Source organism: Thermobia domestica, chromosome 4 (assembly GCF_964235325.1).
Source record: "Thermobia domestica chromosome 4, izTheDome1.hap1.1, whole genome shotgun sequence".
Taxonomy (NCBI): Eukaryota; Metazoa; Arthropoda; class Insecta; order Zygentoma; family Lepismatidae; genus Thermobia; species Thermobia domestica.
In genome coordinates, this window is record NC_137457.1 from 8,481,549 (window position 1) to 8,501,305 (window position 19,757).

The 19,757-nt window shown below is 31.6% G+C and overlaps 1 protein-coding gene across 1 annotated transcript in view; it reads left to right on the forward strand.

Moving 5' to 3' along the window:
• Positions 1 to 19,757, forward strand: part of LOC145683623 (uncharacterized) — a gene marked incomplete at its 3' end in the record, with an annotated part of 551,164 nt that overhangs the window by 416,307 nt on the left and 115,100 nt on the right. Inside the window, 5 exon segments of the mRNA XM_081754960.1 lie at positions 9,772 to 9,816; positions 13,337 to 13,381; positions 16,046 to 16,087; positions 17,666 to 17,710; positions 18,897 to 18,932. Coding sequence (XP_081611086.1) covers positions 9,772 to 9,816; positions 13,337 to 13,381; positions 16,046 to 16,087; positions 17,666 to 17,710; positions 18,897 to 18,932 — 213 coding nt within the window.

Genomic DNA, 19,757 nt, shown 5'->3' on the forward strand with positions numbered 1-19,757 from the left:
CCAGTCAAGACTTTGAAAGCGTTTCTACTTACTTCCATTCTAGCTACATGACCTGCCCACCTAAGCCTCCTAGACTTGACGACCCTTACAATGTTGGGTAAACCGTATAAACTATGTAGTTCCTCGTTATGAAGTTTCCGCCATTCCCCATTCTCGTTCCTCTTGGTTCCGAATATTCTTCTCAGGATCCTGTTCTCAAATACTTTCAGTCTATGTTCTTCCCTCAGAGTAAGCGACCATGTTTCGCAACCATACAGAACAACAGGCATGATTATCGTTTTATATATTTTAAGCTTCAAATTCCTCGACAGAACTCGCGACGACAAGAGATTTTGAACCGAATAGTAACACGAATTCCCTGCTTTTAGTCGACATTTAATTTCTTCGTGAATATGATTTTCGTCTGTTAATATTGATCCTAAATATTTGAAAGTATCCACTTTATCAAAAGTATTATTTAATATTTTAACGCCTCCACAATTTGCCGTATTACGGTCCCGACGCACTTCCATGTATTTAGTTTTCTCTTCATTTACTTCTAAACCCATGTCCCTGCAAGCGTTTAATAATATCTCGGCATTTATTTCTACTGTTCTCCTATCATCCCCTATTAAATTTACATCATCAGCATATGATATAACCTGGTGAATGCCGTTCAACTCTAGGCCCTGGTTGCTATCTTTGATTTTCCTTATGGCGTATTCCAGCACAAAGTTAAATAATAATGGCGACAACGCATCTCCTTGTTTCAGGCCATTTTCGACGTGGAAGCTCGCGGACAAAAATTTTCCTAGCCGGACTTTACTTTGGGATTCACTTAAACATATCTTAATTAATCTAATTAGCTTTCTCGGTATTCCAAGCTCTGTAAGAACGTTGTATAATGTTTCTCTCCTAAATACTGCATTACTTTTAAATACTGCATTACGTTTAATGTTATTATTTTGTTGATGAATTACTTTATTATTAGTAGAAGTGACATAAATGTATCAGCAGTAATTTAAATGTACCTACAACAAGCAATTATTATAAGTTTTGCATAAAAATAAAAATTACCAACTTTTTATTAGGATATGCGTAAACAAGGTAAGCGATATCAGCACGAATATAAGAATTTGAGTAATTTCGATTGATGTTTATGGCTGGCTATTTAATTAACTTTCGTTACTAGGAACTTCGCTCAATGCTCTCAATATATTAATTAAATACTAGCACAAAAATAATGGTCTCTATTTATTATGAATAATTCGAGTTAAGTGACTCTTCAAGATTGATAGTGTTACAATGAAATATAATATTTAAATTCATTTCTACAAAAGGAAAGTGGGTATTTGCGTAAAACCTTAAGAGATGAATTCAAATAGAAGTATTATTTTAATACATTCTGTATTTTCATACATTAAAGATAATTTTCCAGGATTTCAGAATAATATCAGTAGTTATACAGTAATATGGAAAAATATGCTTAATTCATTAAAAATAGATAAATCTAAATTTAAAATTAGGATTCTAGTGTCAAATATAGTTTTCTGTAACTTACCATAAAGCCAATAATATTATAATGTAATGATATGAATAATATGAATAGATAATGACTTATTTTCTGTGACTGATATTATCCTGTTTTCTTTATCTAGTTGAGTAATTCTAGTAATTATCATATAAACTTACATATGAAATGATTAACCAATATTTGAAGTGAATAAATTAAATTTGAAGAGAGAATTAACGTTTCTTTTGCATATTTAACACTTTCTGAGAACTTCAAAATACTGCTAAAATATTTTGGTTGAAAAAAAACATTAACCTTATGTTGATAAATTATCGGTTCTTACGAATGACTTATTTTGATTCCTTTACTCTTTTCATTTATTTTTCTTTGATGTCCTCCCAAGTTTTATATCTGTAATTGTAGTATTAATACAGTCTTTTTATGTCCCTCCCTTTTTGTTTAATCTGATGCTTCATCCCACGTTTTATTTAGAAACATACATAATTGAATTTGATTTTATTAACTTTTCCACTTTTCTTTACCTTTTATTTCACATTATATCTTGCTCTAAAAGTAAACAATAAGATCGACAGTAAACATCAGTTCACTTTCTTATGTACTTCAGAGTGAATTTTTAAAATTTGATTTAGACAAATCATATGATCTGGCCAGTGTGTAGTACTGCATAACAGCAGATGATTCTTTTTAAATTTCAAATGGACCAAGAGAGGACGGGAGATCAAACTTAAATATTATTGAATGTGATATTTTGTAAAGTTCATATACACAAAATGTATACGTGATAGAACTGTTAAACATTATAAGAATGCATATGATTCATTTGTTTATGCACAGTATTTGTTTTAAATGTTTTAAAATCAATACAATAGAGTTCTTACTTAGTATTTCACAATATTTATTTTTTTCTTGGAGTGGATATTGTAATGAACATAGACTAGATTATAACACTTATGTTTTTATAATTACAGGTGGAAATGGTGAAGGTATGAAATACTGTTTTCTATTAATAATAGAAACTCGAAACCAGTTAAACTTTTGTTATACTGCGTATGTTGGCGATTCTTTCCTACATTATCATATATGTTAAAAGATCAGTAAAAATAATGTTACTTATTACTGGTGCACAAATTTCATTTTCCCTTTGTGAATGAATATATAGTAATTGACTTAATTCGAATGATGATATTTCTCGCTCTTGTTTTATAGTTTTGGGTGGAAATGGCGAAGGTATGCTAAAAACATTATTAAATTAGTAATTGCATTTATAGAAAAATATATAATCTGTTTTTAAAATAATAAAAACTAAAAATATGAGAATATTACATGAAATATAGAATGCTTTTTAGCTAATTAAAGTTTTATCTTTGTACGAATATCCATCGATGAAATTAGATCAGCTATTATAGTCTCCTATAGCAGTGAGATTATATAAGTCATTTACAGCCACGAAGTTATACCAGAAACTAGAATTTTGCTGCGAAATGTAGTTGTCCTGTAACTTTCAGTAGCCGGAAAGAAAATAATTGTAATTTAAACATGTGAGTAATTGAGTGGATAACAATTTATTTTGCTATAGATGATATTGTACCAGTTAGTTTTAGGTATTTGATGAACTCTAGTAAATATCATGTAAAATGCATGTAATATAATTCCCCAATGTTTGCAGTAAATAAAATTAATTTGTAGAAAGATTTGGTAACGTTTGTTGGACATATCTGACTCTTATAATGACAACACAGTATCGATACTTTTCAAAATGTAACATTAAAGTCTTTGAGTAAAATTATCAATTGTTACGAATTATGTGTTTTGATTCATCTACAGTTTTCCTTTATTGTTATTCTTTAATGCCTTTAAAAGTTTTAAGTAGGATTATTGAGGTTTTAATTTATTATATTTTGTTATTTTCGTTTTTCTGACACTCGATTTATTAATTTTATTATAAAACATTCATAATTAAGCTTAGCTTTATTAACTTCTCTATTAATCTTTAATATTCACTTCTTCTATTTCACATTGCATCATGCTCTGCAGGAATAAGTAGCCATATCAATAGTACAGTCTATCTGCTCCCCTATGTACTTCGAGGCGAGATTATAAAATTGATTTTGGTAGATCATAATGATCGAACACCTATTGCGGTTTACGAGTCAGACTCCGTAAAATAAAACATGTGTTACTTCTCTAGAGAATATTTAGATCTTCCTTGATTTCTTACCTACCTCTTTTCGCGGAAATGCCGATTGATCAGATAGGTTTCTTAGTTGTATATTTCTGCACAACAACCAATGATTTTTAAGTTCAAATGGAAAAGAAAGAAAGTAAGATTAAACTTAAACATTATTCCACATATTATATAGTTACGTTCATATAATAAAATGTATACGATTCGTAGATCCAATAACCATGAATATTTCCAGTGAGGATTCTCACTCTGGTTATGTTTAAAGTTTATTTTAATTGGGGTACAATGCGAGGGGTCTTGTATTTTAAGAATAACTAACTTTTCTATGCCTTTGATAGAAGATATTTACATATTAATTAAACTATGAAATTTTAGGCGTGAATAAAAGATACAAGCCTTAAATATATGATTGATTTTAGTGTTTTAGATTAGTTATGTGGTGTTTGTGAATTGGTTTATGTGTTTTGGCAGTTGACAGAGTTTTTAAGCAAATACCTGAGATTTTTATTGAAGATATTGTCTCACGACTGTTACTTAAGGTTTGATTTTAGCACAAGTTTTCAATTCGGTTGCGAGTGACAAAATAGTAATTTGTTTAAGCTTTATTTAATGAAAACTATGATGTCTAGGGTTTGACGACATAATGTGTTTTTAATATTTTAGTTACATTGAGATTGTTAATGATATAATGTTGTGTTACCCTTTTCATTTTGGAAATATTACGAGTTTATATACTATTTTTGTTGAGGTTGTCACGTAAACATTTTATTTCAAATGTTACAATACAAATAATATTAGTATTTAGTACTTCATAAGATATAATTCCTTTCTAATAGTGAATATTGCTATATACTTGCTATAAATAATGACAGTTCTGATTTCTGATTAGATATGGGAATGGTGGAGGTAGGTAATAGTGTTTTCCATTAGTAATTTAAACTCGAAATGAGTAAAATATTTCATTATTGTGTACTTTGAGAATCATATATCATTATGAAATGAGATATTAAATTATCAATAAAATAAACATATTTGTTACTGGTTCTTAAACGTTAATTTTTTTCTGTGAATGAATATTGTAATTGACTTACTTTGAATAATATATTTCTCTCTTTATTGTAGTTTCAGATGGAAATGGCGAAGGTATGTCAAAACATTATTAAATTACTATTTTAAGTTCTTTGAAAAGGTAAACTCAGTTTTTAAATATTTTAAAAGAATAAACATATATGCAAATATTACATAAAATACAGGAAAAGTTTTTGTCAGTGAAATTTTTATTTTTGTGAGAGCATAACATTGATGACATTGAAACTGAGAATAGAATTTGATAGAGAAGTGAGGCTATATAAGTCATTTACAGCCGTAAAATTGTATCTGAAATTATGATTTTGCTGTGAAATGTAGCTTTTCAGCAACTTTTAGTAGCGGAAAAGCCAATAATTATGATTTTAATACATGTAAAATATGAATGGATAGTAATTTATTTTGGTCTTAGTGATATTATTCTAGTTAGTTTTCGCTATTTAATTAATAACTCTGTTAAATCTAGATACTAGTAAAAACAGTAAAGGAAATGTTACAATATTACTTGAAATTTAAAAGGATTTTAGTACATTACAGTTTTCTTTGTAGGAGAACTCAGTTCATGGGATGGTATTTGGGATTATCGTCTATTAAACAACGGGGCTATATAAGACTTAGGCATGATGAGATTCGAACCGCTTAAGTTCCTGTCTGGAATTAATATAGGAATTACAATAGTTACTTCTTTTATTATAACTACATTTGCACTATGAAGCATATCACTTCTATAAACCTTGTACTGTCACATAACATGTTTGATCACGGTGTTAGTTTTTAGTGTTGATAACTTATAATTGTAAACTTGTTTTGCTTAGTTCTTTCAATTTCTCAGCTCCTGCGTTACTGAGCGTGTAAAGCGTGTGGTACGCAACAGTTGTGCCTCGGCTGACATTAAAAATACACAAAATCATGTCTGATCCTTTAGTATCCTAGGTCACTCAACTTCAGGTTTGAGCTAATGCGTACTATATTGAAAATTACGAATTATTTCATTTCAATGCTTCTGTTGAATACACTATTATAGATACAATTACTCAGAGTGGTGTACCATAGATACTTTAAGAACAAAAAAATATAAATGTATATTTCCATTTTGCTTTAGAAGTACTATAAAATTTATGTTATTAATATGATTAATCCGATAGTATTGTTATAGTGTTGTTATTATTATTACTTTTTTCGCAGTAAATGCAGGTACGTTTAACAAACTTGTAGATTATATATATATATATATATATATATATATATATATATATATATATATATATATATATATATAACTACAACATTATCAATTCTAGGTTAGGGTCTTCAAATACCAAATGGAACTAATCATGTTAAGATCTTATATGTATCACAAGATCAACTACTCTAATATGTTCGTCTAAATATAGCAATACATTTTCTGTGGAGCGACAATATGTACTATACAAGCTTATATCGTCAAAAGCATGTAATGAGACAAAGTATAAGTAATAATTTCTAGGAATAAGGAAGCATTGTAAACCTTTCGTTCTATAGGCATGCACTAAAACAGGTGCAAGATCATTACTTTTGTGTGAAACAAACATGTTTCAAAATACAAAATACTGTGTGCAAAAGCTATAATAATTTCAATTTTGGGAATACGATTGTGATTATATAAGGAGCTAGAGAAAAAGGTTCGACGTTTTTTACTATCACCTTGCAACATTCATGAAGGTAAGTATGTACGTATTACTACCAGTGTACTTAACTGAATGTCGTGACACAAAATCATGTCAATCTGTCGTGCGGCTTCTGAGCATCAAAGAACAGAATACAGCAGATATATATCAGGAATTGTAGGCCATTTCTATACCTATATAAATGAGTGAAAGAAATATCAGACAAAGGTGTTTAGAGTTTCGGGAAGGGCCTGTAAATGTGCATGACGATTAATATAGCTTAAGATCAGGGTTAATATGGCGATCTGGTGGAATGCGTAAAGAAAATCGTGCGACATAACTATCGGTTCACAATAACTAAATGCGCCAAACAGATTCCGCAAGTGTCTATTAAAACAATGGATCTAATTGTGACTCACGAACTGCTTTATTATAACTCTGTGAGAGGCTAGTAACCAAAATGCTGACAGGTGTTAACAAAGAGGAAAAAATCATAGCTTCACTGCGGAAAGAATATAAATGACCCCTTTTCTGAGATATCATACACCACAGAGGGCCGAGACAGTAATCAAAGTAATAGTGGCACTCTGATTCTCTTGAAATGTTGTATTTGAAGTAAACACAATTAGTTCACAAAATCATAGTAATAGTCTTTTCGGAACAAACGCTTTGAATGTTGAGAATTTCTTGAATAGTTACCAATTACAGTAGATTTGTATAGCTAAACAGTAAAAATAACCTGAGGCGTGCCGTCCAAAATTGGTGGACACTAATGAAACGTTTTGGAATTTTTCTGATCCATAAAACGTCCGCTAATACACACTTGGTCATACCGTCTGTACTTACCACAAACGATTTCTTTCTTTTTCTTCACCTGTAAAATCGGTGTGCATTAAAGAGTTTTAAAACATCAGTTTTGTACTTTCCCTCCTCTCAGGCATCAGAATTTTGCACAGAGTGGATATGGAAGTTTGTTTAACGCTATCAAAAATGTCTGGAGGGTTATGGTGACTACTTCGAAATATAACTAAGATGAATAAATTGTAAGAAATTTACATCTGTAAATTGAAATCTGATATAAGAGGTTTTGTGCAATTATTTTTTTAGAAATTCCCATAAATTGTAGTAAATCCAATAGTGCAATGCAAACATATGTACAAAATATCTAGCTAATAACCAACTGTGTAACGGTCAATTCAAATCTGAAATCAATCTCGATTATATTAATTCAATAATTTCAGAGAGTAATTTAATAGCAGTAAAATTTGAATGTACATTTTTTATAAATCGTCATTTGTCTTAAATATAGTATATTTTTCTAAACCAGTTGAAAGCTTTGTTATTACATTACTGATCTTGGGTTCGATTTTCTGAAACTACTAGAAGTTGCATTAATTATTGCAGCACATACTTTGTGAGTAACAATTAATACTATAATGCCCTTTCCATCAATCATGACAGTTTCTTTCCTCCGGTTTTAGGTGAAAATGGCGCAGGTATGAAAAATGTTATTTTATGAATATTGACAATTTGTAATCAGTTAAAACATTACAAAACTTGCTTATTAGTAAAATGTTAAGAATTCGAAATTTTACATGGAATATGAAAATAGATTATATTAATTAGAGTTTTATCTCTCTAGAGATATTCGATGAAGAACAGTTTTATTATCTTTTAATACAAGTGCAATTTCGCTATGAAGTGTATTATTTCTCTAATAATAAAGCGTTAGAACAAATGGTATATCGTCAGCATATTCCTTCCTTTAGTGTTCCAAATTTATAACTATAGAAGGGCAATTAAGGGCAATCGGTGAAAGATTTATAGAAAAAGGGAAAGAGGTGTATGTTATATTTATTGATCTAGAAAAGGATTTTGACTGCGTGAATTGGGAACTGTTGTTTGAAATTCTAACGAAGATAGGGTTGGAATGGAAAGATAGAACACTTATAAGAAACTTATACATGAACCAACAAATAAGTGTTAGGATAGAGGAAGAACTGACGGAAGAGAGTGTAATTGGAAGGGGAGTTCGACAAGAATGCTGCCTCTCTCCAACACCTCGCCAACGCTCGCCTCTCGCCTCTCGATGTCTATCTAGAAGAGATAGTGAAAAAGAGTTTACATGATGATGATGGTATTTCGGTAGGAGGTAGAATGATTAGATGTAGAAGATTTGCAGATGATATGGCTCTTGTTGCAGAATCAGAAAAGAAAATCAATAAAATGTTAGAAAAAATGAGAAAGTGCTTTGAAGAAAATGGGATGAAAATAAATGTTAGAAAGACAAAAGCCATGGTGATTGGAAGGAAGGAGTCTGTGTCAATTGTAAAAGTAGGAGGGGAGAAAATAGAACAAGTGAATAGTTTTCGATATCTGGGTAGTATTCTTAGTAATAACATGAAGTGCGAACGTGAAATAAAAGCAAGGATAGGAATGGCGAAAGAAGCCTTTAGGAGGAAGAAAAGTCTGTTCTGTGACCTTGAAGAAAAAGTTGAGAAAAAGACTTATAAAATGGAGTGTTGTACTGTGTGGGGCGGAAACGTGGACATTACGTAAAAGTGATGAAAATCGAGTGAAAGCCTTCGAAATGTGGGTGTGGAGAAGAATGGAAAGAATTAGTTGGGTCGAGCGCAAAGCGAATGAGAGAGTGTTAGAAATGGTGGGTGAGAAAAGAACACTTATAGATGTTATTAGGAAGAGGAACAGAAACTGGTTGGGACATTCCCTAAGAAGAGACTGTATCATGAGGGACATCCTAGAGGGTATGGTGTCGGGAAAGAGAGGGAAGGGACGAAGGAGACTACAATTAATGGATGATATAAAAAGAGAAAGATCATACGCGAAGACGAAGAAGTTAGCGGAGGACCGTGGAGCGTGGAAGCTTCTCAGCTGCGGCAAGTGACCTGCCAATAAAGTCAGAATACCTATGATGATGATGACATATATATATATATATATATATATATATATATATATATATATATATATATATAACAGGACCATTAGCATAGTGACACTATTATAATTAGCAACAACCGTGGTGGCTCAGTTAGAGAGGGCTCACATCACATCATTTTTGTAGCATTACTTATACAACCACAGTTCACTTCAATTTAAATCTGGTGTAATCAAATTCCATGTCTGTGGGATTTTTCGAGATTTTTCTCTTTCTTAGTTCTTTCATCACTCCACCATTTTATTCATTCGGATTAGCACTTAACACTTAACATCGATGTAAGTTCCTCGGACTTTACATTAGAAATTACATTTCACTTCTTAAACAAATACTTATTTCTTGATTTATGTATACTTCTCTAATATATTTATCTTTTTGTTAGGTGAAAACGGAGGAAATACAAATGAGAACGGATTTTCTGCAGGAGGTAATTCAATATTCTGTTGAAAATTAAAATTAAACAGTAACACAATATAATCTTATATATTTAAGTTTATGATTTGAAAATGTGTTTTATATTACAAGTAACTAGTATCAAACTGATGCAAGGGATCAGTATAAAATTTTCACTATGTACGATTGTAGTTCTAATGTAGTAAGTGCCAAACTGTAGTGCAACGAATTTAAATGATTATCGTTGTACGTCTCTGCAATATTCCTTGATGACTTACCTGGTATTTATATAAAAAGATAGAGTTCCTGTCATCAGAACAAAAGAAACTGTTTCTGGAGAATAATTTGACCCTGAATCCAGATCAAATTGCAGAATGTCTCCATCGACGTCAGCTTTCATGTGAAAGTAATTTTTGCGCATGTCTATGACATATGACATATTATACTGTATGTATTTGCTATAAAGATATGGTCTCGCATCAATGGTTTCTTACATAAAGATTTTGATAATCAGTATTAATACACAAAGAAATCAAAGGAATGAGGAGCAAAAATTAAGAAACTAAGCAATAAGTAAAAATTATTAAACTTATCCAGAACTGTTTTGTACCCAACTTCCTGCGAAACTTTGGTTAAGGAAGTCCCGACGTAAGGCCCAGAAAGAGTTACACAACATTGCTGAACTCCACTTCTTGATAACATTTTTCCATTTGAGAAATATTCTTGTGAAAGTGCTCACCACGTTCGCCACTAATGGCAGCAAAGTTATCAGAAAAGAAATCCAAATGGTGGCTCAGAAAATGCATTTGATGTGACATATTACATATGATCTCACAATTTCATGTACGATATCACCATAGTTATCTGCGTTATGCTTCCCTAAAACTTCTCGCTCACACTTACATGGGACAACCATGTCATTTTCTCAACATCACGCAACAAATCAACAAAATTCCCATCATTCACGAATTCCCTAATTTGCGATTGTACAAATATTCCTTTCTTTATTTTAGCATTACTGATCATTGGAACCTTCTGATGCAAGTACATAAATGCACATGATGGTTGGCTCATACTTTTCACAAGGTTTTTGTTAAGTCCCAATTAAATGTGAAGTGGAGGTAAATACACACTTTTAGGGTCGTCAAGAGGAGTGTTCGCCACATTTTTTGTCCCAGCTGCAGTTCATTGCGAGCAGGCCATTTCTTTATAATAGTGTTTCTTCTGTTTCTGTTGTCCCACTCGCATAGAAAGCAGCAGTACTTTGTGTACCTTGGCTACATGCCAAGCAGAACAGCAGTTACTTTTAGACCTCCACAGATCTTCCATTTGTGTTTGTCATATTGGATAAGAGTGAGAAGAAGTTTAAAAGCCTCATACTTAAGGTTAATTGCGTGATCAAGCGGAACAGAATGAAATATGTTCCAGTTATGGGGAAGAACTGCTTTGAGACTCAATTTACTAGAATTTGTCAACAGACACCACTTATTTACACTATATGCATGACCAGCAGTCTGCATAATGGATTCGATATTGCTACTCGTCACTTTCCTTCGAGAAATATTCAGAAAAAACAACATGGTGGTCATGAAAAACCCCCACTCACTTTTGTGTCAGTAGAAAGAAGATTCCATCCTGTAAACGCGAAGCAAAAGCTCAGATTGCTGCTTGGACAAATTTCATTCAAGATTGTTGAGATTACCTTGTGTTAAATGTGTGGAATATTTGAATCACAGGGTGGCATGAGTGGACCACCCCATCTTCTGAACTTTCTTCATGCTCGTTACCAGATTCATCGTCACTCACTATCACATTTTCTTTAGACACTGGCACCCGTAATTCTTCACTGACATACAGGTCTCATAGCATATGCTAAATTCGGGTATTCTAACTCTTCTTTGTTTTCGACGTGATTACAGCAACTTTTGTTAGACAAAAATAACAGTCTGTTGTGTGATCCGTTGGTCCCCGCCAAATCATGCGAGCAGCGAACGACATATGTAATGAACTTTTTCCCAGCCAGTGAGGAGTATAACACATGTCAAGTAGCATATGAGGGGCTCCATGGCGTATCTTGGTAGACAACCTTACACGGGAAATAAAGCTCGTAGCACTTCTTTACGAGCGGGGTCATTTGTCGTCTCTGCGACTTGAGGGTCTCCTTTATAACAGCTATAACAAAAAAATGAAATGAAATCTTTGAGTTTTAAGTCCCACGGTTATGCCGGTTAGGCTAAATGAGACGGTGATAATGAGAAATGAATGAAATGGTGGAATGAAGAAAGTGGGAGGAAACGGGAGAACCCCGAGAAAACCCACGCACACGGTGTTTGTCCACCACAAAGTCCACTTATATAACAAAAAGAATTAGCACTATTGACACAGGTACGAAGCATTTTCTTCTTCTGAATGACCACATTACTCAAATTTCACTTACCTCGAACAACATGCAACCACTTCCCACGCTACCAGAACTCACAATACTGTGACACAGGTGACAAAAAACACAATACAATAGTATGTGATTGAATATGACTCTTCGGCAATGTTACCAAACGGAACTCATTTCCGGAGTATGTTCCTTGACCTCAGGGGCATGCTTTCGAGGGCTTTTTTTCAATTTTCTCGAATTTACCTCACTTTCTCTCAACTTTATTCCACTCAATAAACCTGCAACTTACTTAAATTTACACATGGCAGAATAAACCTTATGCAGCGTTTTTACCGATTTTCAAGAATTTCAATAAGGACGGCGTAGCATCCACCAGAAAGATGAACCCGATAGTCAAAAATTGATTTCATGTTCGAATTTACCAACCTTGACTTAGCTTAGAACACTATTCAAATTCCTTTGACAGAAACCTTGTTGAGCAGTGTTATTAGAACTAAAAGTTAACGTTAGACCACACACGATATAAATATGATCGCAGTATGATATATAACAATTTTACAATTAAAGAGGTAAAACTGTATTTTATAAATGATTAATGTATAATTTAAGTAGGAACATAGAGTAGAAACTCACAAACACAATGAAATAACGTGTACCGAGTCGTTTCAAAAAATGATTTAATACGCAAGTCTATAAAAAAACATGCATAAAATAACATAGAAAATTAATAATCATTTTCCAGGTAGCGATAATCGAGGGATATATATTTAAAAAAACTTAAAACTAGAAGTAAAAAACTATATTATAATTTCTCTAAATGGTAAATTTAATTTTGCACTTACAGCTAAAATCTAGGCAGTTTATGGATTTTCCTTCAGAAGAGGATTTTTCGAAACGACTCGGTACATGTTATTTCATTGTGTTTGTGAGTTTCTACTCTATGTTCCTACTTAAATTATACATTAATCATGTATCCTGCCATTAAATATTTCCATACATATAAAGACCTCTAAATATGTATGGAAATATTTAATAACTGTAATCTGAATTATGATCGTGCATACCGTATATCTTAGAACAAAAAAGCTTCTTATCCTATTCATTCACTAGCACTTCAACTAATTTTATAGTATTTTATAATTTATTTTCTTCTTTTTGGCAGGGGAAGGCAGTTTTAGCAGTGCTAATGCTAACGCAAGTGCACAAGGTAAAACACATAGTTTTGATTGTATGCTAGAAGACTTGAAACTACTTTAATTTGAAAACTAAATCAACTCGTTAATGCACTAATTCTGAATGGTATAGTGTACAACTTAAGCTATGATTTTATCTTGAACGCATTCAGTTAATATTCAAATGAAACATACCTCATAGACTCTGTTATTCTTAACAGCGTAAAGCCAAGACAGGTCGTATGACAGCGTAGTTAACATGAGGGTAAGAAGGGGCATGGAAGAGTGTAGAAAATGTATGATATGGAAAGTTGGCAACTTTACTAATAGAGAGTACAGTAAAATTCATGATCGAATAGAAGGAAGCTCTTTGTACAGAAGTATGTGCAAAATTGAGCATGAGTGATGCAAACGAAGAGCACACAATTTCCCATACGTTTTGCGTATATGACTGGAAAGGTTGCTGCATCAAATAATAAAAGGGTGATTAGCATCTGAGATAGTTTATTTTCGAAAGTAGCTTTAAATGAAGTGTACTATCAATCAGGAATTTCTTCCAAATCATAAGCGCTTGTAACACCTACGTAAATATCCCAGAACCTGCTGTCATTAAATAGAACAGATCAGAGAGCTTGTTATTCAATAATATGATAGATTCCACATGTAAAAAATAACATATTATATGTAAATGTCATGGTAGATACAGGAATGGCAAAATATTTGGTAACTACGGTTTTTATTGTTGGTACACATTAACTACAGTATCACTAGGAGAAAGAGACACTTAGTGACAACCTTGAACGCCTTAAAAGCTTATGTCTTTTAGTTCGAATTAGGAAAGACCTTATAAGGTGCATAAATGTTTACACACAAACATATGATGGCCACCAATGTATTTGTGTTCATGACTGAGGTAAATATTTGATTTAATGTGGTTTTACAAGTAAATAATGGCAAACAATATTTCAAGGTTTTTTTTGCCATTTTATTAGCGTAGTTTATAATTATCTACTAATGATATGATATTAAATACTATATCAGACAGTAGTATACAAATGGTCTTTTTCAGTTAGATATTTAAGAACAAAATAATTTACGTTCTCTTCTTCTTACCAAGTTGTCTTTTTATATCATATGCAAGGTTCTTGTATTTTCCCCGATCTATAGATTTTTTGTAAAATAAACCCCTATTAGTAAAATAAACATTGAGACTAACTGCTCACTACAGAATTTTGCAATATGTACACAATATTTATCACTGATGTGGAAACGCACATACTACATAACAATACAAAAATTTGTAGTATGAGCAAAGTAAAAAATTGTCAGGTCTAGTCTAAGAAAATTTCGGTACTTGTACGTATTAGTTGGTTTCATTGCCTTGTCCTATAAATGTGGTTATATCAATTTGGTGCTACCTTAAATAGAAAGGTAGGAATAGTCAATAAAGCGACTATTGATACCGCTAACAGTATTAACAAAATATCCATAGAAACAAATTGTGAGAAATTGAGACATGGCTCTTTCAAATAGGTTTACCTTTATGGAAACAAGAATTATAACAACTTTATTCCAGGTTTCAAACGTTAGATTTTAAAAGTTTACGATATCTTTTTTTTCTACAAAATCGTTATAATGTAAAGCATTTTTATATAATTCTGGAAATTATTATGGATTTAGTATTGGAGTATTAGATTCTATCTCTGATTTTGCTTCTCTAATGCAACTGCAGGTGATAAAAGCGTGCCATTTCATTCATTGTCAATATCTGTAATATCTGAATTATATGATAAAGGCAAAACAAAGTTATATGCTTGAATTTAATGCTATAATCATATATATGGTGTGCCATTTACTTTCATGTAGCATCGTAATTAATACACTGTTAAGAGATAGACTGCTAGAAGTATGAATCTTTAAGTTAATTTACAGACAACGTCTTGTATAAATGGTAATGCGACAAGTTTATAGACAATCACTGACAAATAAACATTGAATATTACAGAACATTACTGTGAAATGTAATATTAGGAGGAGTACAAGCTATCAGTGGCGAATCTCATTCTACCTAAGAGTACGATGAATTACCAATTTGCGATGATAGATGTTAATGCGAAACCTCTGACATGAAAAAGTACCAATAAGTTAAAGTATATTACGAATTACTGTTAAAATTGTTGCAATTGGAACAACATTACGATTTGCTAGAAAATACGAAGCTATTGTTATTATAAATGATAACTGACGAAAAGATTCACAACAGAATATTTCATGTGGCATATCCTAAAAACGGAGGCAGCACAGAAATCAAGGTCCGCAGCAGAAAGTGGCACAATATCTTCTCATTAAAACAAAACGAAGGAATTCAATTCCTAATGTGATGGATATCATTATAAAACCCCGAGAAATTGTGTTGTCTGTAACCAAAAAACAGGATACTGTACAAGATTCGATATTTATTGCACACAAGATACAAATATTTGCAAAGCAGTTTCAAATTTCTAAAATATAACAAGGACTTTTTTTCAGTACAATTACTTGACAAGGAATTTGTGTACATATGGTGTTAAATTTTAATCTAGCTTTTAAAAAAGCATGCTTCCATACTTATCAGGTTTTTATAATTATTATAGTTTGTGAGGTGCGAGATTATATTAATCGATTATCTGCAAAAAACTACTATTTACTTTCATTTCTAGAATTTCAACTTGGTGGAGAAGGAGGTGCTGGCAAAGGAAAAGGTAACATTTTTTGTTAATATTCAGTAATATCCATTCAACTATACTAAGTTACTCTCTCAAAGATTTTAGCTCTCTGTTTATCGTAAGCTAAAATCATACTTAAATAAAAATATTATTGTTGACATTTTAAAAGAAAATGTTTATTGTGAGGTTGGTCCACCAATAATTTCAAACTCAATAGCATATTTCCGAGTTATTCTAATCTAGAAGATTGACAGGAACTTCTTTCCCTTACATGAAGTTAATAGGTAAAAGATTTTCCAATATTCAGCAATTTACCTTTTCTTATTTTAATACGCTTTAAATCAACATGTTTTGAAGAAACAAATAACTTCAGTGGTGTTTCAACTTTTGATACAAAGAACGAAGTGAGTATGAAATGCGCACTGAGCCCTTCCGACGACCCATCAATTATTTAAAATCATCAATATAAACCCAGCTTTTTCTTACGATCATGATTATCTACGCTAAAAGCACCTACATTCCTACACGAGTACGCACTCTCCACCGAATATACAACTATAGGAGATGAACGAAAATAATCCCTGATTTGGAATTATTGTAACTTTTGGTAGTATGTATGTTAGTGTAGAGAATATTGTCAGTAAATTGTATAGCCATTGTATTCATTCAATACCATAAATTTAATAGAGTAATATTATTTTAAAATAGTTGTTATTAAAACTAGATACAAACATAGATAATATAAAGGAGAACAGATACCGTTAATGAGGTAATTGTTATTATGTGGAACTTTAAAATTTAAAAAATATATATATAATGTATTCATACATATTTAAGTTAATAATTATTAAATATGTTTCTAATAACAAATTTTATCCTAATGGAAGAGGACAATAGCGATTTGGATCTGACTATAACATCTCCTATATGTATGATATTACTTCTAATGTAGTGCTTCTGAAACTGTAGTCCAGTGAATTTAAACTTTCATCTGTAGTATTCCTCGGTGGATCACTAGATCGAAAACAATTTGCTAATTAGTTGTGAATTGCACACGATATAGCCGATATCACGGTGCATGATTTATATAAATAATTAGTTATATAATTTAATAAAGAAAATACACAATTAAATAACGTATACCGAAATGTTACTAAAATATTCCAAGAAAAGGGTTTAATGAACAATTAGGTTACAATACAAAATACATAAAATAACACAGAAACTTGTAACCTGTATCTTTTTCCAGTGACGCTAATACAGAAACAACGAATGATTATTTAGCACTACTTAAAATTAGAAGCATAGAATTTTACAGTGAAAACTTTCCTAGATGACAAATTTAACTTAGAAATTACAGCTAAATGTCTGGTTAATTTGAATACATTAAACTTGTAAGAATTTGCCTACAGAGGAGGGATATCTTGTCGATGGCAGTGGTAGAGGTAATTTTTGTATTTGTGTTACTAAACGTTTAACAATTTAGTTATCTGTAATATTCACGCGTGATTTTGTGCGCTATATAAGATACCACAAGCTCCTTACCCTATTCACTAACTAATACTTCAAGCAAGCTTAAAGTACATAATTTAACTTGTACCTTTTCCTTTGCAGGGCAAGGAACTTTTAGCAATGCTAGTGCTAATGCAAATGCACAAGGTAAAACTCATAGTTTTCTCTGTGTACAATGATACTTGATTTTAATCTTTATGTTTCAACTTTAAACCCTTCCATTATTACCCTATTTTGGAATGTTATGTCGTACACGTAGAACTAGTCTAAAATAAAAGTAACACTTGTATATAAAATGCAATCAGTTACTCCTCAAACGAAACATGTCTTATAGACGTTGTGATTTATAATATGGTAAAGGCATTAAAGATCACGTGGTTCTCAAGTTAACGAATGGGTAACATTTGACAAGGAAAGGGGTGAAGAGTTGTAATGAACGGGGAGTCAGCATCTTTACTAATAGAGTTGACAGCAACATTTATAAGTGAGCACTAGTTATTTTGCACAGAAATATGTTAAACATCGTTTGTCCATTAGTCAAAATAAGTGCACATAAAAGTCCTGCATACATTCATGGAAAGGTTGTGGTCTCAAATAAAAACGTGTTTAGTATATGAGACAGTTCATTAAGGAACATCTTAAACGCAGTATACAACCAGCCAGGAATAACAGCCAAGATAGGAGGGTTCATTTTCACCTACAAAAGGTAACCCACATCTCGAAATCATGACGCAGAACTGATCAGAGTGCTCTTTCTGAACGCAATAGTAAGATAGATTGGAAATGTGGAATATAACATTTTCTTGGGTTACCCCTGTCTTACTGTTCAAGACCCAGGTAAATGTTTGCTTTAATGCTAATTTATAAAGTAAGTAAATATATTTTTCAAAGCTCTTTGTTATTTTGTCAGGAAAAGTTATAATTATAATTTAATTGAACCAATATTAAGTTAAATATCCTACAGTAGTATACAAAGGGTGGCTTTCAATTTTCCAATGTCATTATTTCACATTCTCTTTTCCTTAAGAGATTATATCTGTGGTATTATACCTGTGCGTGATGTAGTGCACTGATATAGACATGAAAGACATTGCTCAGGCATACAAAAAACGTTCACATTTTTAAACTGAGCTTTTGCTAATATTGATTTTGTGTTCAGTACAACTTATATGGCATCGGTATGCGAGAATATTCTGTTGAACTGCATCTTAACCTTCCTTCTGAGAAAATATGCCAGCATACTGGTTACGGTTCCGTATTTATTAGAGTTTATGTGTATTAAGATTATATTATTCGTTTGTATTTAAAAATAGCATTTTATTTTCATTTCTAGCATATCATTTTACTAAAGGAAAAGGAAAAGTCAAAGGTAATATTCTTAATATTCAGAATTTTTTTATTAAACTTTAGTCAATTACTCTACCAAAGACTTTGTGTTGGTGATACTGCAAGCGGCAATCATTTCTAATTGTACTTAAAATTATTAACATTTAATATTTTTTTACTTATTAATCTCTACACAAATACTTTAAACTCCATAGTGTATTCATATTTCATTACAAATGAGTTCTATAGATAGGAGAAGAAAAGAGTCTTTATATGTGAACTTAATGAATTCTAAAGCTAACGATATACAATAAGTGGCTTACTTATTTCAGCAAATGTTATGTATTCGGGATTAAATGGACGGGTTTTGAAAAAGAATCTCTCTCCATTTGTTGTTTCACTTATTGATGCAATGCTCGAAGTGTGTAAAAAACGTACAAAGAGTTTCTGCTTGACGAAGTGAATCTTCAAATTGGACTAGATGTAACCTTCAGAAGAAAACGTGATAGGGTAAAATATTTGTCGGAAATTGGTAAGGGAGAGGTATTTTCTCTATATCATGAATGTAAATACAAATTAATTATTTAAAATGCTTATTTTCTCGGGTAGATGGAAAGGGGGGTAATACAAGTAAGGACATGATCTAGTTGAGTTATGTTGCACACTGAACTTAAACTCTAAAATATTTTAAATATGAATGTTTGAGTTATCGATTTTTAAATATGAATTTCATTAAATAATCAGTTTCAACCAATGTTGAAAGAGTCATGCGTATTGGAATGTGACTCCTATATCTTCTATATTCATGAATTTATTTTTAGTGTAGTGCTTCTCATACTGTCTTATTCTTGTTCACCTCAACCACAGG